The sequence below is a fragment of the Cinclus cinclus genome, chromosome 6 (genome assembly GCF_963662255.1).
Source record: "Cinclus cinclus chromosome 6, bCinCin1.1, whole genome shotgun sequence".
Lineage (NCBI taxonomy): Eukaryota > Metazoa > Chordata > Aves > Passeriformes > Cinclidae > Cinclus > Cinclus cinclus.
The window spans coordinates 29,758,401-29,778,330 of NC_085051.1; the positions used below are offsets into that span (position 1 = coordinate 29,758,401).

The following is a 19,930-nucleotide window of genomic DNA, read 5'->3' on the forward strand; positions in this document are numbered from 1 at the left end:
TGAGAGTATGTAAGGCTAATGATCTCTCATGAAAACTGGAGAAGTAACTCAAAGACAGAACAGACTGAAGGAATAAAAAGCTTCCCACAGAAATGTTAGCTGGTGAAGAAGATTACAGGGTCTCTGCTGGAGCAGATTCTTAAAATGCAGACAAGACATGAAGTCCAGCAGCAAAATAAAGAATTAAAAAGAAATTCCAGCTGTTTCATTACTGAGCTCACATGAACCAGTGACTTAAGCAACTCTCTCAGCTCTGAGACTGAAGTCAAAGATGCCCAAGGCTAAGACCTGGAGGCAAAATCCTGTGGCTCACTGAGCTCTCTTGTCCCATCATGGAAAGCTTTTTGATGTTTGGCCTAAATGCCAATCAAACTATCAGGTGAGAATAGTAATTCATATCAAAGCAAACACAGAGGCAAATCTCACTATGCTTCCCTATATCATCATGACTGTAGCAAAATCATGCAGCAAAAGCTATACTGCAGCACTTCCCTATCTCCATAAGCCATAAACCAAGAAGAGAACTTCATTAGAGAACCACAGAATCACAGAATGGGTAAGGCTGGAAGGGTCCACAGTGGATAATCTGGTCCAGCCTCCCTGCTCAAGTAGGGTCATGCTAGAGCACATGGCATAGGATTGCTTCCAGATACTTCCTCAATATCTCCAGTGAGGGAGACTCCACAATTTCTCTGGGCAATTTGTTCCAGTGCATGCTCACTCACACAATAAAGAAGCTCTTCCTCATGCTCAGGTGGAACTTTCTGTGTATCAGTTTCTGCCCACTGCCTCTTGTCCTGTTACGTGGCACCACCAATAAGAGCCTGACTCCATCCTCTTGGTACTCTCCCTTCAGATATTTATATACACTGATATGGTCCCCTCTTTACCTTTAGAGGAATAAGCTTTAATTTTTAGGGCCCACACCTGCACATTAGTCTCAGTTGGGAAATTTACTCTTCATTATGCACAGACATGGCCTAATTGTTGGAATTCACCTTCCTAACAATATGGAAATACCATCTGTGTTATTTGTACTCATTGCCTGTTTGTATATTTAAAATGCATTAAGTTTCACAGGGTCCATGTAGGGAGTAACAATCAAAAGACCTTTCTTACATCATGCCAGAAGGTTCTTGAGTTTCAACATGCTAGTAACCTCCATACAGGTTATACCACGATGGTAGAAAAATAAAGGGAGTTTAGTAACTATTCCCAAATACTTGGGTCTCAGAAAATCAGCGTGAATTAATATTTAAATGATATTATATTAATTTATAAACTGTTCTAGTAAAAAATGTATTATAATTAACTAACATACTGCTTCTATGATCCAATACAAACTAGCTTCTCTTTCAATCAATATGGTGTAAACCAGACTGCAATCAGTTTACAGAGCATTCACCTAAAATACTAAAGGCCTAAAACAGGCCAAACTGTTACGATATTTTCCAATGCATTTAAATTCCTGTCATTCTGGACAACTTCACAAAGACATGAAGTATTCTCCATTAGCTTTAAAACTACATGGAGGAAGTGTTTTTAGAAACTTGACTAACAGCTGCTTGATTCATAAGCTCACAGTTCCTGCAAAACAGCTATGTTTATGCTTCACAGAATATATTTTTTTTTATTTTAATTAAGTCACCTGTGGGTCCAACCCTAAGCATTAAGTATACACATAAATCAATAAATAAACAAACCTAAACCAACCAACAGCCTCTGATCTGTGGGGCCTCCTTGATAATTCCTTCAGTGTTTTCACTCCATTTGGCACCAGGACTGAAAAATGGAGATTTGAAGGGAGAGAAGTAATAACTATATAACTGATCTTACTGAGGTGAAGAGAAGGTCAATCCATTACTTCCCCCATAGGAATATCTTAAAATATTAGAAAAAGAAGTTGCAGAATAAAAATAAAGCCCCAAATTTTAGAGAAAGGTAAACTGAGACTGAAAGAATAAAACAATTTAACCACAATACATCAAGGGATCAAGGGCAAAGCAAGGAAGAAAAGCTGAATATTCCAGCTTCAAACTTTCTGCTCCTAAACTAAAGTAGGAAAATCCTGTGGGTGGGAGATATGGTAGCTTAGTGTTCTCCAGTCTCCACAACACAAAAGCCTACTTCTGCTCAACAGCTTAAAAGAATTCAAGATCAGAGCAACAAAGATGAAAAGGTCAGACTAAACTCATTGCTCACACTGTGCACTAAAAATATACAATGCTATGACAAACCACTTGATGAATACAAATGGCAGAAGACTGAGCACTGGCCTCCCCAGATCTAGTGCAAGTTTAGAGACAATTTTAAATACAAAATAATTCTGACTTTTTCAAACAAATACTTGAAAGTACTAGCTGAGACTGAAGAAGCCCAAGACAGCATTCCTTTTCTTTGCTTGACACTTTGTGCAGGCTGGGAGGAGGATACTGTCTTTGTTATACCAACACACCCCTGAATTTTTTCCAAAAAAATGGAGTTTGGCTTTGATGTCTGTGAGAGGAATTTAGAGCTTGCAGCTGGCAAATACATTAATAGCATAGGTACTGGTAGACTAGAAGGGACCTCAAGTAGGTCACCTTATCCTATCTCTTTGCAGCACACAAATGAAATACAAGTTTCCCTGTTCATGTAGTGCTAAAATACATAGGCTTAGAGTTACTTTCTAAAGACTTTTTATCTTAGGTAGAATTTAGTCATGTGAACTTTACAAAAATAGTACAGTCACAGACACAGGTAACTTGTATAAAAAAAATTATCAGTAATAAAAAATATTTCTACTGTTCATGAAGCCTAATGGAGCTTGAACTTTTTTTTTTCTCTTAATAAGATATTATTTTAATTGGGTAAGAACTATATTTTATATTTAAATGATAAAGCACTAGTTCTTAGTGTACTTCTGGGCTTGTCTGACCACCCCTGCAATGTAAAATAACTTTAGGTTTCTCCAAGGTGCCTTTGACTGAAATAACTAAACAGGCCATTCCACAAAGCAAGGATGGAAGTGAAACAGCAGTGTCCACCATCATCCTCCAGACTATCTCCTCTGATGACACCATTTCAGAGATGGCTATATAAAAATTGTGAGGAGCAAAATGAGTTTGGTTCCTAAGGAAGAAGTGACAGCATTACATGTCTGAGAATTTTAGAGGTAGAGAAAAGTATTATTAGTCCTAACTCCTTCAGTTGAAAATCTGACATGTACGTAAAGGCCAGATGAACTCAAGGTCTCAGACTATAAGTAGAGAAACTTTGGTATTTTATTCATCACTTAAATTTCTGGCAAACTCTGCAATTCTTCTGTCTATCTGGAAGCAGAAGTATGCACAGATCTGGGAATTCAGCTGGACATAACCATTTCCTACAAGAAATACCAACAAACAGTTCATGAATTCTTACACTGATACATAAGTGGTGGAATTTTACAGCCAGCACTGCTTTTATAAATCCACTGATGTTCTCATAAAAATCTAAGATATTTTTAGGGCACAAGTTTTCATGCACTAGATTACAACTTTACAGAAGACAAGCTCTGAGCCTGAAACAGCTTGACAATGTCCTTTCAGCTTGTTCATCAGATTAACTTTCTGTCACACATCAGATGAACAGCTCCCTCGGTTTCTTGCCTAATCCAACACATAACCCAAGCAATTCTCTTCTCAAGCACAATCAGAAGCAAAGACAAAGGACACTATAACATTCCACTTCTTTTGAATAGCACATTTAGTTTGAAATTTTCATTTCTACCTCTATCTAAGAAAGATTACCCTTTTAGCAAGCCATTTATAATGAAGGGACTCTGATTTCAGATAGGATTAAAGCAACATATTAAACATATACAAACCAAGCAGTCTGAGTTGCCGAGGACTAATAATGTGTTATGGGTCCTTTCACATCTAGGTCACTGGTTCAAATTCAGCTTTAGTTGGTGATGAGTGACAAGGAACAATGAGGTAAGAACCCAGCCACAAATCTGGCCTCTTATCCCTGACTCTGCAACATATACTCTTTATGCACATGGGCTACTCATCTAACTCCACTTTCCTGTAAATTCTACAACTGTAAAAGAGTAGTAAGTATTATTACTATCATACTAACTCTAGAAGACTAATTAATTTAGGGTTCTGGAAGTAAGAAAGATTATCAGAAGTTTATTGCTGCTTTCAGGCTGTTTAAGAGCTAACATCCAAATAAATTAAGGGGGAACTTTCTCAGGACAGGTCAATACCGTGATATTAAAAAGAACCCATCAAAACACACTGGCCACACCTGTGTCTTTTGATAGGAAGATAAACATGGAAATCAGATGCTGAATGAGCCTGAAATTCCACATTTGCTCACAGATACACAGCAGGGGTTAAAAAGTGATCAAAAATAGAAATCCAGAAGCAGCAGTTTCACAATTAAGATACGGGGGGGGGGGAAAGTATGTGGTGCGGAGACGCCCAGTGTTCTTCCATTATACAACACAGTAAGCAAATGACATATCAATGTTAGTCAAGAAAGGAGGGAAGGGAGAGAAGGAAAGGAGTTTATCAGCCCTAGATCCCTTGATAAAACTTGAATTTCCAAAAGAGCCTGCACTGTTGATGTCTGTACTGTTCTTGTCCTGTGGCAAGACAAACATTTCCATTTTCAACAAGTGTGATGCTGGCACATTTTACTACTTCAGATCTTTAATTGAAAACAAGGAATGAGAACAATAAAGGAATAAAACACAGAGCACCAATAAATTTAAACTCAAATTAAAAGGTGAAAAGCAGTGGCAGTAGTTTAGGAGCAACATGACAGATTCATTAATAACCTGTAACTGCTAGAAAAATCATTATGCCATCTCTTGTGTAGCCCTGATTTGAGAATATTCTTGAACTACAGCTCATACACAGCACTGAGAATCTTTTATATGTGCTGGGAAATTTAGAGACATTTCAACTATCCCATGTATTTTTCCTAAGTATCTTCAAATATTTTAACCACAGGAAAAAATATGTTTTACTGAAAACATATTTTTTATTACTCCTACTTCAGAGTCAGCTGTGTCTTTCTTTCCAGAGGAAGCTCATCCATAGCAATTCTAAAGGGCAAAGAGAAGCACAAGTAATTCGATCAAGGCAATTTAGGAAGACAGTGCACAACAACTTTGTGCCAAGAAGGAAATTATGAAGGTGAAAAACCATGCCTTTATCTTCCAAATCTAGTCACCAAATTTCAAAAATCTTTCTTCCAGAAGTAGGGAGCAGTATTAGAGCCATATACTTCAGAGATATTTTGGCAATGGGGTGGAGCCAATAAAAGCCAAAAGCACAGTTCCGAAATTATTTAAGGGGCCATGCTTTGCCAGACTCCTCTTGACAAAATTATGAAGTAAACACATCAATCAGTGTTAAAGCATTGCACTGAAGTTTCTTGCTACTCCCTGACATTCTGTTTAAATCTACCTTCAACCACTTTCTCCTGTCCACTGAAATGAGTTGCAGAAATAATGTCAGCTTTAACCACTGCTTAGTTATTTTGCCACAGAGCTGTACCTGTGTTAAGTCAGACAAGCTTGAGACAACTGTGTGTGATCAACCAGAACACAGAGAAGCTGATCAGAACCACCAGAAAGCACAGCAAGGAAACAAAGAGGGGAAATACCCATGTTATGCAAAGTGGAAAGTCTACACGCAGTTATTATCATGTCTTTGCAAGAAAAATAAGTGTTGCTTTGCATCATACATTTGGGTCTATGCATGAACTGAACACTAAATAACAAAGTTTTCTGCATTTGTCCCTCACAAGGGTACTCTGATTATTCTTTGCAAGTGGGGGAAACTAAAATTATTATATTACTTTGCAAATATTGATTCAGAATTATCTTTTCTTCTTAATACACTGAAGTTAAGTCCTCACTATTACTCAAAAAAGTGCTTTTCTCTAATTCTGTGCAAAAAACAGAAGCATGAAGATGTGAAGTAATATATGGCATTACAAAAATCCCCATATTACATTCACACAACAAAGAGATGCAGTCTGAGGCACTGTACTTGAAAACCAAACAAGTGTAATTCAAGGAATGGGATTGAGGATCTGTTTTCCTTCCTATGTGACCAGTTGTTTCTCTTTGGAAACACTGATAACCATTAGATAAGATGAAATTTGCAGACTAGCATGTGTATTTACTCTTGCAGCAGCTTCAGATGACTGACAAAAGAATGCCTTAAATGCATGTGAGTGACAGTACAATGCTGAGAATCTGACATGGCTCAAAAATTCATTCCAGCCTTTAGAAAGTGTCGGATCCTTTTAGCATACTTTCTTTTTAATTATAAATAGATTTTCAGAGAAATTTGAAAATCATTTTGTTTCAAAACGGTGTTAGGTTTGACTGGATGATTTGACTCTCTCAGCCCCCTGTATTTCAACAGAAGACTGCAAGTTACAGCGTGGATTTGTGTCCGTGTAAAGTTTCAGTTCTGATAGAAGGGATTTCCTACCTTCAGACAGGGACAAATCATCAGCTGGAGACACCAGGTCTGCCCGGATCCCAGGGCTGCTGCTCAGTGATGTGGTAATCTGATTCGTCAAGATAATCTGCAAACAGACAAGAGATGAATGGGATGGGAAATGAATTTTTATAGCTACTCAAAGGCAGAGAGAAGCCCAGGACTGGAACCCTCCAGGCATAGCATCAAGATGACCCTCTATTCTGATCTTCAGAAAATTCAACACTCAGAATATTTTGAACTACCTGCAGAAACTGAAAGAGTCAATTGCAAGAAGTGGAGGAAAAGGGATATTGTTAAAAATATTAAATACTGAACAACAGTATGTTGACACATACAGGCCCCTTAGATGAAACTACTGTTTTGAAGAGCTTCATCTTTTGCTCATCTTCCATGAACAATTAGGTATTCCTTACAAAACCCACCATTTTCTTCATAGGCAAATAGGAAATCTATTTTCCAAGTGATTTCCACACAATTTACTCACTTTCTTCCTTTGCCTGAAACACAATGCCATGGAGGAAGGTGTGGTAGGGGTACATCCCCATTGATCTAAAGCACAAAAGTACTAAATATTACAGGGCTATCTTTGCAAAAGGGAATCTCTGAGTCTTCTTCAGGACCACAGGATTTTGATAAACAAGACTATAGTACCCACAGTGCTCTCCTCTGACAGCATGAGCAATAGTCATGCTTACAAAAGATGAACAATTTCTTGCATCTTTGAACGCATACTGGTTTATAGTAAAAGAAAATATTAAGCAAACACTGCAAACACCACAGAGAGAAGAACATAACTGTAGCCACAGTTATCTCATAATGCTTTGGATCGCTAAGCAGCTGCACTTTTTGCAATAATGGTCTCCACTTTGCTGATTGACGTAAAATTTAAAAATTACTTTTTTTTTTAAAGAACCAAAATGCTTCTTCTTGCACCAAGAACAGACAAACTCCAAACAAACTCTCTTTCAAATTAATGGCCTGTCTTCAGCTGTATTTGACACAGGAGAAAGGAATCCTACAAAATACTTGGTGAATGCAGTTTCATGATGCCACTGGAATAAATTAACAAATTATCATTGATAAAAGGAGAAGGAATGTCTCTGCTCTTCCCTCCACTGCTTGTCCCTCCTTCTCATAATGGTTTCCTCCTGCTTTCTAACACTTTCAGCAGTAAGATATGGCACACTCTTCCCTTTCTTTTCCCATTGTGGGACCCCACATAAGCTGTGTCAGATCAACAGGATGTAACTGAAGTGGTTGTGCTGCAGGGTATTGTGTCTTCTTCAGCAGCGTGACATGAGGTGCCAGCAGTGTGATGGAGTATGTGACCTTTACAAGACTCATGCCAGCCCACCCTTCTCTGTGCTTGCAAGCAGGCATGATGGTGCCTGGGAGCTTTATGGACCATATCAACAGGACTAAACTGAGAAGTGTGTAAGTCAAATCTTTGCTTACTCAACAGGAGTTCAAAACCTTCAGAACTCCATAGGGATGCCCCTCCTGCTCATCTGCTATTGACTACAGGCTCTGAACAAACTTGAGCCTGCTGCGAGTAGTGACCAGAGTCAGACACGTAACACTCATAGAGTTATGGTGAATGCTCCACTTTATTATACAAGCTGTTGTCTTTTATAAAGTTCTGACATACGTGCATCCACTCATGCACCTAATACTAATATTTATTGGCTACAAGTAACTGTTCATGCCCTGCGACTACCCTACTAATTGGTTACAGCATTTTATGCTTATGTTCTACTTTCTTGCTCTTGTGATTAGCACATCCTGGCTTGTTTTCTCACTCTTGCCACCTGTTTATCTCCTATTCTCAGTCCAAGGTCAGGATGCCTTTGCTATCACTAAAATAGCCAAATTTATCCAAACACTGCAAAGCAAGCTCTCTGCGGCCTCACTGGCCCAAAACTCCTCCACATGAGCCAGCTGTGATCATTCTGCACAGCCTAACCACAGGATGTACCTTTTGGGACTGGGCATTTATGATCACTGCAGTGAACATGGACATGGTAGGTAACAGCCTTGCTTGGTCGTACACCTCTTGGAATACTTGCAATACTAACAGCAAACACACAAGAAACACTTACACCGTTCTGCTGTTTTCGCCCAGAGCTGCTGTGTACACCTATAAGCACCCAAAAGCAGAGAGCAAAGGGTCTTGTATTGACAACTCCTTGCTGCCACTGATGGCTGACTTTTTCACAGGATTAATTCAATTTATTAACAAAGAAAAAAAAAAAGGTCACTTTCCCGTTTTTTTGTTGCTAGGATACTCATTTTCCATTTTAGTGAGCTAGTTCATCCTTGTGATAGGATGGGCATTAAAACTGGTTCAAGGCAAATTAAAGGAGTAGGTAGCCAAGAGTCAGTAGGGATAAGGAAGGATAAGGAAGGATGTGAGACCTTTCCTTCTTGAAACCATTCTCACTTTGTTTCCACTGTGTCACAAAAGCCACAGACTCACATATCCATAGTATCCAGTACCAGAAAATGTGCTGAAACAGAACGTACTAACGTACTGGTGAGGTATGAAGTTTTCATTGGCACACTTTGCAATGAACACATTATTAACAAGCATCAAGCTTTCTAAGTGATTCAGTCACCCCAGACTCATGCCAAGATAATCTTTGTGCTGTGCATTTTATTATTTATGCTTAAGGAACATTTTTAATAGAAAAATATACCTAAGCATACTATATTTCATATTCCTTTCCTTCAAAGGAAACTAACTTTGAAGGCTTAAAAAAAAAACAAAAGAAAAATGAACAAGAAGAATAACGCAACTTTTTTTTTTTTAATCTTCCAGATCTCTCCTTAACCAGGAACTCCACAGCACTGTTAGCTGTAGGACTGAAAGTCATCTTAATCTTTTATGTTTAACTCAAGCTATGCTCCCGAACTTAGATTTAAATTTCTGATGTATCCTTCAGTAACTATTCAATACGAATATCCTAGATTCCCTGCTATATTATTTAAAAAATCAGTTCAAAAAAGTAAACTCCTACCCAAGGAAATGTTCCTCTCTGAATTGCTTTGAGGATGGGAATTAAGCATATTCTGAGTTCCATGACTTCACTCACGGTTATACACTTGCTTAAATACATGTCTAAACACTATCTTCAATAAGCACACTTCCTCTGAGATGAAGCCATATGCACATACAGAATACTTATTTTGGAATTAATTGAAAATTATTCCCCATTTCAACAAGCCTGCAGAACTGACATAGATGCAGTTCTCCCATAAGACGAGTTCAACCACAAGACGAAGCTGTTAGCTAAGCACTAAATTTGGTATCAAATTCCCTGTCACACTTCTGCAGCCTTGCCTACTGCAAAATTCTTTCATCAAGTATAGGTATTCCTATTATCAGGTATATATATATATACACACACATACACACATATATGTATTTTCATGTATCTTTGTGCAGGTCCCATATTACAGTTGGAACCTCACTTCAAGAATGTGCAGAGTACTCCAAACTCTCACTAGCTCAAACAAGCTGTGGGTCACTAACAAAAGAAATGAGCTCGTCCTTTGCTACAGTTATGAAAAAAAAAAAAAAAAAGGCACCCAGATTCAGCCAGCTCCTCTGGATAGATACAGCCATCTTCAAAACTTAACACCCTTAGCGGAAAGTGCCAAGTTTTATTTTTCCATTAGTAAAACTCTGGTCATGAATACTTTGGCAGTGAAAAGTGCCATTTAAATGAAACCATACATTTTCAGCAGTCACCAGTCCTTACAGGCATTCAACTTGAAGCTCTTAATACTGGTATCACATGATTCCAGTAGCACATTTAAAGAATTTATTAATTTATCCACAATGTCTCCTTCATGAATCTGGAAGACATGCTTACATTCCATTCTGCTGTCCTTCAAAATGGTTCAACAAATCCAGAGAGCTGCAAATAGGTGTTTGAAGGAAAAGTTAAACTTGTGTGTGATATGGAAAGAACACACAGGCAGACAAAGGAAATCTGGTGCGAAACTACTCTGACTTTCTGGTGAGGAATCACATTAGTGCATGGACAGCATCAGCTGAGTCTCACACATTGCTTCATACATGTGTGAACAGAACATAATACTATTTTTTATGTTAATTATGTTGTTTCTTACAAACGAAGGTTTGGGTTGGTCTGATAGGAGCCACACTTGAAAGAAACTACTGCTAAAAAGTTCTTGGATTAACAAGCCAGTCCAAGCAGACTGACTAGAGTGCTTTGCCCTGAACTAGCAATAATGCTTCTTCAAATTTTCATTGTAGATCTGCCATCAAGTTAACCTGTTTAGTACAGGAGACCTGACAAGTCCTCAGTCTAAGTAGGTAAGGAAAATTTGCCTCTGTTGGGGTTCCTTTGGACAGATACTGGACATCATTTCCAGCCGAGCACAGCTTCAAAGGCAGTCATATGTTTATTAACTTCCAGCAAAACACTCAACAGTGAGAATATTGATACCTGATATGTTGATGTTATTGTACTGAAACACACAGTATTTTAAAATATATTGTATTTTAAAATCACCCAGTATTTTAAGAGGAGCTCCTATTTGGAAATCAACTAATCATCAACTAATGGAACAAAATATTTTCAGTGTCACTAAGAGTCATAACTCTCCATACACAACTGTGTCATGACATGTGCAACAGGTAAGGAAGCTTTGCTACTGCTTTTCTCTTCTTGCTTTGTGATGAACAAAGGGTGTAGGACTTCTTCAGCCAGCAACTGTGCCTGAATGGAAAACACTCTTACTGCTAAAAGAGGGGGGAAAGGGTCAGCTAGACAGTTCAGTAACACTAGAAACATGCCTCAGTGCAGTCTCCCACGGAGTTCAACGAACCCCTGCCTTTAAGCCTTCAGCCTATTCCTTTGCCATTGTTTAAGACAGCTATTAAGTGAAAATTTACAGCCCTCAGCCTTCCAATTCTGTCAGAATTACCAACTCTTTGGAAATTCATGCAGATTCAGATTTCAAAATCCTTTCTGGGAAAAAGTCTACTACTTAAAATACCACACAAATGATAGACTACGCAATTTCCAAACATTTTACTTCAATTTTTACTGCAGCGTAGCTACTTCAGATTGTAAAATAACCCCATCTAACCATTAGAAGAATTATGACAGCAAGAAGATTTAGAAAACCCAGAGATAAACACAACAAGATAGTAGGAAGACTTTGGCAACTTCCTAATTTTAGACAGGTTAAAAAAACCCCACAACTTACTCCTCTGATTACCTTCTCGCTTTTTATGGGTGTCAATACCTGGAAAAAGCCAGACACAAGGATTTCTCAAGGAAAACAGTACTCAGGTTCCAGACAGATCATTGTTACTCCTGAGATTTAATCCAGCAGTCAACAATAGTTTTAATATGCTATTAAAATCTTTATATATTGTTGTGAAAACAGAGTCACCTCCCACTGATGCAATTTCTGAAGATGCTAGTTTTTGGAAGCATATTAAAAAAGTAAAATAAACCAATTATTTATTGTGCCTAAACTCACAACACCCCCATTTACTGGGAATAGCAAAGTTCCTGCCTATGCAGAAAATCCGTGCAGGTCCTGGAAGAGAGTTGGCCTAAGATCTTTACACAGAAGAATAAGCAAACTATTTTTTGTTTGGTTATTTATACAGTACAATTTTTCAAGTACTCCTCCTGCCTTTCCTAGACCACACTGAAACTACTAAATCTGACTTTGTCATCCCTGTAAATCCAGTTGAGTAAATAAGCCATTTTTTGTAAACTTGTGGTCTCAGCCTCCTTGTTAGTTTATTGCAAAATTAAAAGGAGCTCAGCACAGAACTATCAATCAGTAACCAGCAAAGGTAAAAAGTCTTCTGGAATGTACCAAAAGGCAAAAACCACACTGTTTCATGAAATGGCTGTTTGTTAAAAGAATGAAGCAGAAATCCCCATTTTGCATGCAACAATATTTAGGAAAATTCTTAAAGGCTTCCTGTAGAGCTGGGAGAGCAAGCACCAAACACTTGCAATTATCCCAAATTCCTCCACCCTTATTAGCCATTAATTTTGTGGTTTTCACTGTGCTCAAGAAACGTCACTAGAGAGCACCAAGTACAAGTGACAAGTCAGTGGGGCTGGGATGATGACTCTGCATGCTGGAGGAGAAGGAAAGGAAGTTTTACTGATCCCCAGCCAATCATACTTCTGATCCCTGAGAAGGCACCTCTCTCCTTTCCCTGAAGAACAGAGCTATTAATGAGTCATTCAAAACAATAAAGGACAGTGCACCAAGCAACACCACAGTTGGGGCTGGCAGCAACCCTGAAAACAGAAAAACAGTACAGTGAAAAAAATGGGTGAAAAACTGAGCTTCAAACAGCTGTGAGAACCACAGCCTTCTCCTTGGAAACCTGTTAAAGATCCTCAAGACTGGCATCAGTCTGCTCAAGGAAGATTCCTAAATTACCACCATCTGTGATAGTAACAGGGTATTTGTGATCTTCATCTATGCTACACACTGAATTGGCTTTGTCTTCAACTTCTGTTTCTTTGAGATTTTCTTCAGCATCAGTGGCCATTTGCCACAAAAGCTGTCAAGTTGTGAAAGACCTTAGCAGAACTTCTACATAATATTCACAAGGAATGCTTAAGACTGACCATTTTTTGGTGAAATCATGGCATTACAAACTGAAAAAGGAAAGGTCTGGATGCAATACCAAGAGCTTCGAACCAAAATACGAGTTTTCAAGAGAATGTCAAGTGCCCACAGCTACAGCAGTACTTGAAAGCCAGTTACTGCTCCATAGGGCCTCACCTCACAGGAGACTGGCTTTTAGTGAGAAAAGCCTCTGCAGAGTCAAGACAGCTCTGGGCTCCAAGGACCAAATTAAACATACTTATATCACAACTATTATAATGACAGGAGATTAAATATATATATACATATCTTCATTCTTAGAAAAAGCAAACTATTTTGGCTCACACAAACCAAATACAAAAGAAAAAACTCAACACTTTATCATCTCAAATGCAAGCAAATCACCAGACCCACCCAATACTTATCCCACTAGGTGTCTTGTATTCCTGAACTGAGCAACCACCAGCCCCAGCAGCTCAAGTTGCTGTGGGGAAGAATGTAAATAATGTCAAATACTCTATAAAGCCCAGACATCACAAGTAAAAAGGCACTCAAAAGTATCTTTATGTGTTTTACTGAAATGGTTGGAGCACAAACTGCTTCATTGCAAGCATGAGCAATACACAAATGCCCTCAGCTGTTTCTAACCCAAATCAGCTGAAGGACAAAGTATCCATTACACCATCTTGCCTACAGTACAGCAGAGGAACAGGCTGGTAACAATGACACACAGGCTAGAGGGAAGCAGACTCATATTTTCAGACATAGCATAGCAGCTACACTGACTGAAGGCAAAGCCAAGAGCTGTTAGAACTCACATCTCAACCAGTATTACCAGAATTTGGCATAATTCCCTGAATAACATATACACACATAAACCACTGGAAGCCTATTGAGAACCATTTCCTAATCCCATATGCAATGTATACTCCTACAAGAGCTGGACTTTCCTCAGAGGAATTTCAACTGCACCTATTTTCATCAGAATCCAGGAGGGAAAAAAAAAGGCAATTAAACAGCAGAGAAACAAGAAAGCACAATTCTCTGGAAGGCTCACCAACACTTTTTAAAAGATTAGAGATCTGTTGACCAGGACACATTGTTGGCTAGCTGCAACCTCATTAGAGCTCTTAGGAGAGAGAACTTCCAGCTCTTGTTTTGCAAAAGTATCTCTACCCAAACTTCTCCTCTTTCATCCCTCAGTAAGGCAATTCACAGCAGCACAGGTGATTTTGTAGTTAGTGGATTTCACGGGGTATAAATAAGACTTGGAAGAAACCAAGGTATCTTTCAGAGACTAGCCACTGTATTTACATCAGATTTATTCTATTTTGCATAGGAAAAGTACAAAGTTATGCAATTCTATTCCATAAGCCTTTTGAAGAAGCAGTGTCTATTCACATCTCTGCCAACTGCTTAAAAAGCATCACAATGAATTAAAACTTCCACCAGAAGAAAAAAAGAGAAACAAAGCAAAACAAAAGCATGCTGTTCTCAGGCAGCTACACGCCTTCAAGTTGAAATAGCTACCACCCAGCAATAGCCTGAGGTCTTCAGCCTTTCCTACTCCGTGAGCAAGGAATGCAGCCAACACAAACGTAACCTTCCCAATCCTCAGCGCAGCACCCTTGTGCCGTGCTGCCTGGGAGAAGGGTTTGTGTGCCTGCAAGGCCTTCACTTCCAGCAGCCTGCACAGACCTGTTTGCAGAGATGTGTCCCCCGAGAGGGATGGACACCCACCTTCGTGTCCTGCCAGGCACCCAGAGATCCTGCTATGCTTCCAGCAGACCTTCCTCTGCTCCACCCTCCCTTCCAGCCCCTGTTGAACTATGCCTTCCTGCACTGAGCTTTCTTGTGTGTGTAGCTAGTGATGTACCACAGCAAGAGACTGCTCTGACACTGGCCAAAGCAACACAAAGTATCTCACAGGAAATCACTGTAATCCACAGTCAACTTTTACAGCCAAAACCTGCAACACCCTAAAAGCAGTGAGCACTGCTGCTTAAGAGGGAGCTTTCTGATGAATGCCAAATTGTCTTGTAAAAGAAAATAAAATAAAATTACAAACTCACAGTTCACTCTTAGACTCCTTGCTGTTCACTGTAACAGCGTTTTTGGTTGGTTGAATGTTTCATTTTGAAGGATGGGGAAGAAACTGGATTGCTTGGAACACCAGCAAAGTAGTACAGAATTTCAGTTCTGCATCAGCATGCTCCAGATTGAGAGAGAGAGAGATCTCCTACACTCTCATAAGACCGCAGGGAAGTAAAAATTTCTGCTCATTTTTCTCCCAAAGAAAAATCTAGTTTAGTTTACTGGCACTGGTTAGTTGTCATTAGCAGATCAAAATAGACTGAAGGCTCTTTCCTTTCACTTGTTTCATTCAGACCTTCTGCCATACATCTACCCTGCTTCATACAGCACTTCAAATTTACCCAGACCTACACAAATTCTTTGACATTAAATTTCACTACCTTCTGGTGGAATAAATTTTTTGTTACTCCTATTGTAGAGACAAATGCACAGACACTAAGCAGACTGACTAAAGATACCACAAATGTTTCCTACCATTTCTAAACCCCAATTTCAAGAATAGAGTTAAAAGTTGGAAAGGCTCATACTCCCCCAAGCACTCTAGAACATCTCAGGACTATCTAGTATTTACCCAGAAAATTATATATTTATAATTATTTCCATATTTGGGGTTTGTTTTAGTTAGGTTTTTTTATACCTGTCTATATTTAGCTTTTTCCTAACAACTCAATAGGAATATGAAGTAATTGGAGAAGTGTCTATTATTTATTACTAAACTAAGGAAATACTCCTAACAAGGTCTACTTAGGGCTCATAGCCTATTTCAAGTTGTTAATTAGTGTACCAGCATTTTTACTTGATTTTGATGTTTTGACAAGCCCATCGGAAAGACCATTTATACTAATATACACATGCAGGTCTAAGGAGATACAGCATATAAAGTACAACTTCATGTCATTAATTCCTCAGATCCTTTCCAGTTAGTTCATTCAAGCCTTCAAGGCAGTGGGTCACAGGAGACTCACTGAATCTTGGATACAAACTGAAACAGCTCAATGGGCTACTGTAATTTACAGCTTTGCTGAACAGTTTTAAAAACACCTTCCCTAGCTCCACCTTATCCCACATCATGACCCTATGCCAACATTCTTAAAAGGAGGACAGTGTTAGTTTAGAGTGCTCCTTGATATCTCGTGGAAGCAGCAGAAAGCACTTCTAGGATGTGCTAGAGTATTTGCTCCCCTTGTCCATTCATTAAACTTTACAAGCAGGTTACTACTAGCACCATCACATGGCTTACTTTTTTTACACACAATATACTGTATCAGCACCACAGAAATAGAGCACAGCTTTTCCAGCCTATGGTTACATTAGAGAACACAGAATGTTTTATACCACACCCGTTAGAAAAGTTTTCTTACGTGTTATGGCCTTTCATTTAACACAATTCAAGACACAGGCTTTTCATGCTTGTCTAATGGCTATGCTCAGATCACCACATAGCTCCATTTCAGTGTATGTAACTGTCAGTAGGTCTGAAGTACAGGGTAACAGGAAATTTGGATATACAACTCCATCCTCCCAATTGCCCAAGCTATTTGGCAGGTCTGTAGAATATTAAGGTAGTAACTGATATTGCACAGAAGCCTCACAACCAATATATTGATAATTTTTACAAAACAAACTAGACACTGACAGCAGTATTTAGTGCAACTATGGCTGATTTACTGAATGCTGTGTTCCTGCTGATTTCAAAGTTCAGTTGTCTACCTCTAAAGCTGTAATGGCTGCAAAAAAAGTAGAAGACGTGCAGAAAACAAAATACCCAGATGCTGAAACAGCATCTATGATAACCTATTTTTTCTAAATCCTTTCCCTAGGAAATATAGTTAGTCTGTATTTCTCCAATAAAATCTACTTTTTATGTCACATTTAAAATTTTCTATTAAGCTATCCAACTTACTTGAATTGGGCGTGTATTTTTCTTGGAAATATGAATAATTTGACACCTCTTTGAAAGTTAGGACCTAGGATGGAAAAGGAACTCTGCAAAATGCAAGGAATCATTTTTGTGCTGAGACTGCAGCATGGCACACGCCCCCTCTGGATTGGTAATAACTGAGAATAGGTCCTCTAGTTCCACTGGAAATTACCTTGGGTCTACCAGTATCACTGTTCTGTGTTGTTGGCACATCACTTTTTTATGGAAATACTTGTAAACACTTAATAAAACAAACCCAAATAGCTTTATTCAGCTATTTGGGTATCTAGAATATTTACAGCTGTTAGCAGAACAACAGAAATTTTGAGAATTGCCATCAGGTGAATAAAAACAGGCCGTTGCACCTTCAGTAATCTTAAACTCTCAGAAAACCTTGGGAATGGTACAGGATTTCAGCTTTTTGACAATTAGAAAGCATCAGCTCTTTAGGAAGGAAACTTAAGTAAGTAATTTTTGCACCTCATTCAAACAACCTAAGTGCAACAAAGATTTAGTGTCCATCCTATCAGCCATATACACAGGCATCAGAGAAAAGCAGCTGGTGTCTTCTGGACAGCCAGCTGAAATTTTGCAGCAGCTCTAGATTAATTGTTCACTGTGGCTAGAAAATTTTAATTATCATTTCCTAGACTTGCTATTAAAATTCACAGGATCATTAATTTTATTTGTACTTCATTGAAACTACTTAATCTGAAGTCTTTCTTAAAAAAAAAAACAAACAGAAAACAACATATCAGAGTCTCCATTGCGGAGTTCCGCAAAAAATTGCAAATATAACAATTTAAAAAACTAATTACAATTATTTAATTTAGAGAGAACTTAAGAGAAGCAAATTATGCTTTAGTCAACAGATTATGTTGTCCCAGTAGGTTTTCTGCAGCCCCATGACTGAAACAGCTTCTTCCAGTGTGGAGTGAGTTACTTGAGCAAACACATAGGAAAGCTGGCCTAGATTAGAAATGCATTTCTGGATAGGACTGAAGTGTATGTGGAAACATTGTGGGAAATCAGGAGCAAAAAGACCAATAAGATGTTTCTGGTCAGGCAGGAAGTGCATCTTCAAATACACTAGGTGTGGGTCAGGAAGTAGCAGCTACAGATGCTGGGACACTGGGATTGGTGCTGACAGTGGAACAGTAGCCCAGCAGACTGTCTCAGGAAAAGACAGGACGTACTTGTAGAGTTTGTAAAACAAAAATTGAAATAATTCAAGGCAAGATACTTGAACTGAATTCAAACCAAGGTGCAGTAGCAGAGTAGTGTGTGTGACAAATTAAAGCTAACTGCTCAATTATATCTGAATCTCAGTGAAAATTCTTTCATGTTTAGCTGGATGCTAATTTTAAAAATATGTAGTGTGGTGGAGATGCACAACTTCTGGAGACAGAAGGGAATTTATGGCATGCACCCCTCCAGTTATGCTGATTTCTGTGATCATCAAAACGTACAGACTAGAAAAGTGTTTTCAATACTAGTGCTATCAATTCAATAGCTATTTTTTTCATTGGACATTCCTTGGGTCTAATTAAAGATAACTATAGCTCGTTTAACAATAAATTTCTCCTCAAAATGTTACTTATGGTTTTTCTATTTAAAACAATCCCTAATTGCTGTCACCAAGCCTTAAAATTCCATGCATGAAAGGAACATCATGTAATGGATAGATTATACTCTAGTTGCCTCTTAGACTTATCTCCTCCTCCAGAACATTAGCTATCTCCTTCATTGTAGAAACTAGCCTGACAAGGTAAGTTCTCATTTCGAATTTTATTAACACTACTCAGTTTTTATTCCAGACTACATAAGATTTATTGCAAGTCTAGCTTTATTGATCCCAAAGGAGTTACACCAAAGTGAAACATGATCAGGGACTTGTCTCTGTCCAGCTTCATCCTTACGTGCATAAATACATTCACAGAGAAACAACCAGTACAGACTTTTTGTCTTCTTCTTAACTCTTCACCTTGATTAATATTCAAGGGAGAACAGGAGGGAGTAGAAGTACAATTGCATGTTTTCTAATCCTGGTTCTGAGGCTAAGTAGCTGCAACAGCTTACAGATACAATAAATTCTTTGTACCCTATTTTCAAAGCAGGCCTAATGCCTACCCCATAAGAGTATTGTGGGATTCAGTATTTTGCTTTCCTAATGCTTTGAACTCCCTGCATGAAGCATGATTAAGATCACAGTGCACCACCACAAACCACCCTGTGTTCCCAGAGTCTTCCAATGTATAGCTGGGCAACATCTAAATACAATTCAGCAGTAATAGCTGACCTCTGTAGGTTCTATGTATGGGCTTGTTGGTCTTGTAACAAAACTCTTAAAACTTCCCTCCAGAAAACCCACTGGCTTTTTTCTTTCCTTTTGGCATTTTTGGTGGGAGAGTTGATGTGGTTTTTTTTTAAATCCTTTACCTTTGCTTGAGTTGGGAGTGAAAGCATCACTGGTTTGCACTGCAAGTTTGGGAAGGGCAAATCTGAAAAATTTCTCGTGGCTCAACTCCTGGTATGTTGTACAACATTCTATAAAGTATTAGCACTGTATTTAAAACAGATGGAAAGTAACAAATAGATGCCAGCTTATTATTTAAATGTTAGCTGCGAACTGTGTTCTTGGAAACAACTTTTGGTCTCTCTTGAGCTTTACTGAGAGTGTTTTAAAGAGCTGTTTAGTAGAGCAGGGAGTACTGAATAGTTCCAGAACAGCAAAGACAACAAAATAACAGCAATGCAGAATAGCTCCAAATCATCCCGGTACTAATTTATTTTCTGAACTGGG

The 19,930-nt window shown here is 38.5% G+C and overlaps 1 protein-coding gene across 1 annotated transcript in view; it reads right to left on the reverse strand.

The window, feature by feature from the left end:
• The window catches only part of RAD51B (RAD51 paralog B), a 357,454-nt gene that overhangs the window by 205,182 nt on the left and 132,342 nt on the right, over positions 1–19,930 (reverse strand). Inside the window, exon 7 of the mRNA XM_062494785.1 lies at positions 6,480–6,576. Coding sequence (XP_062350769.1) covers positions 6,480–6,576 — 97 coding nt within the window. The remainder of the gene's footprint in view (positions 1–6,479; positions 6,577–19,930) is intronic.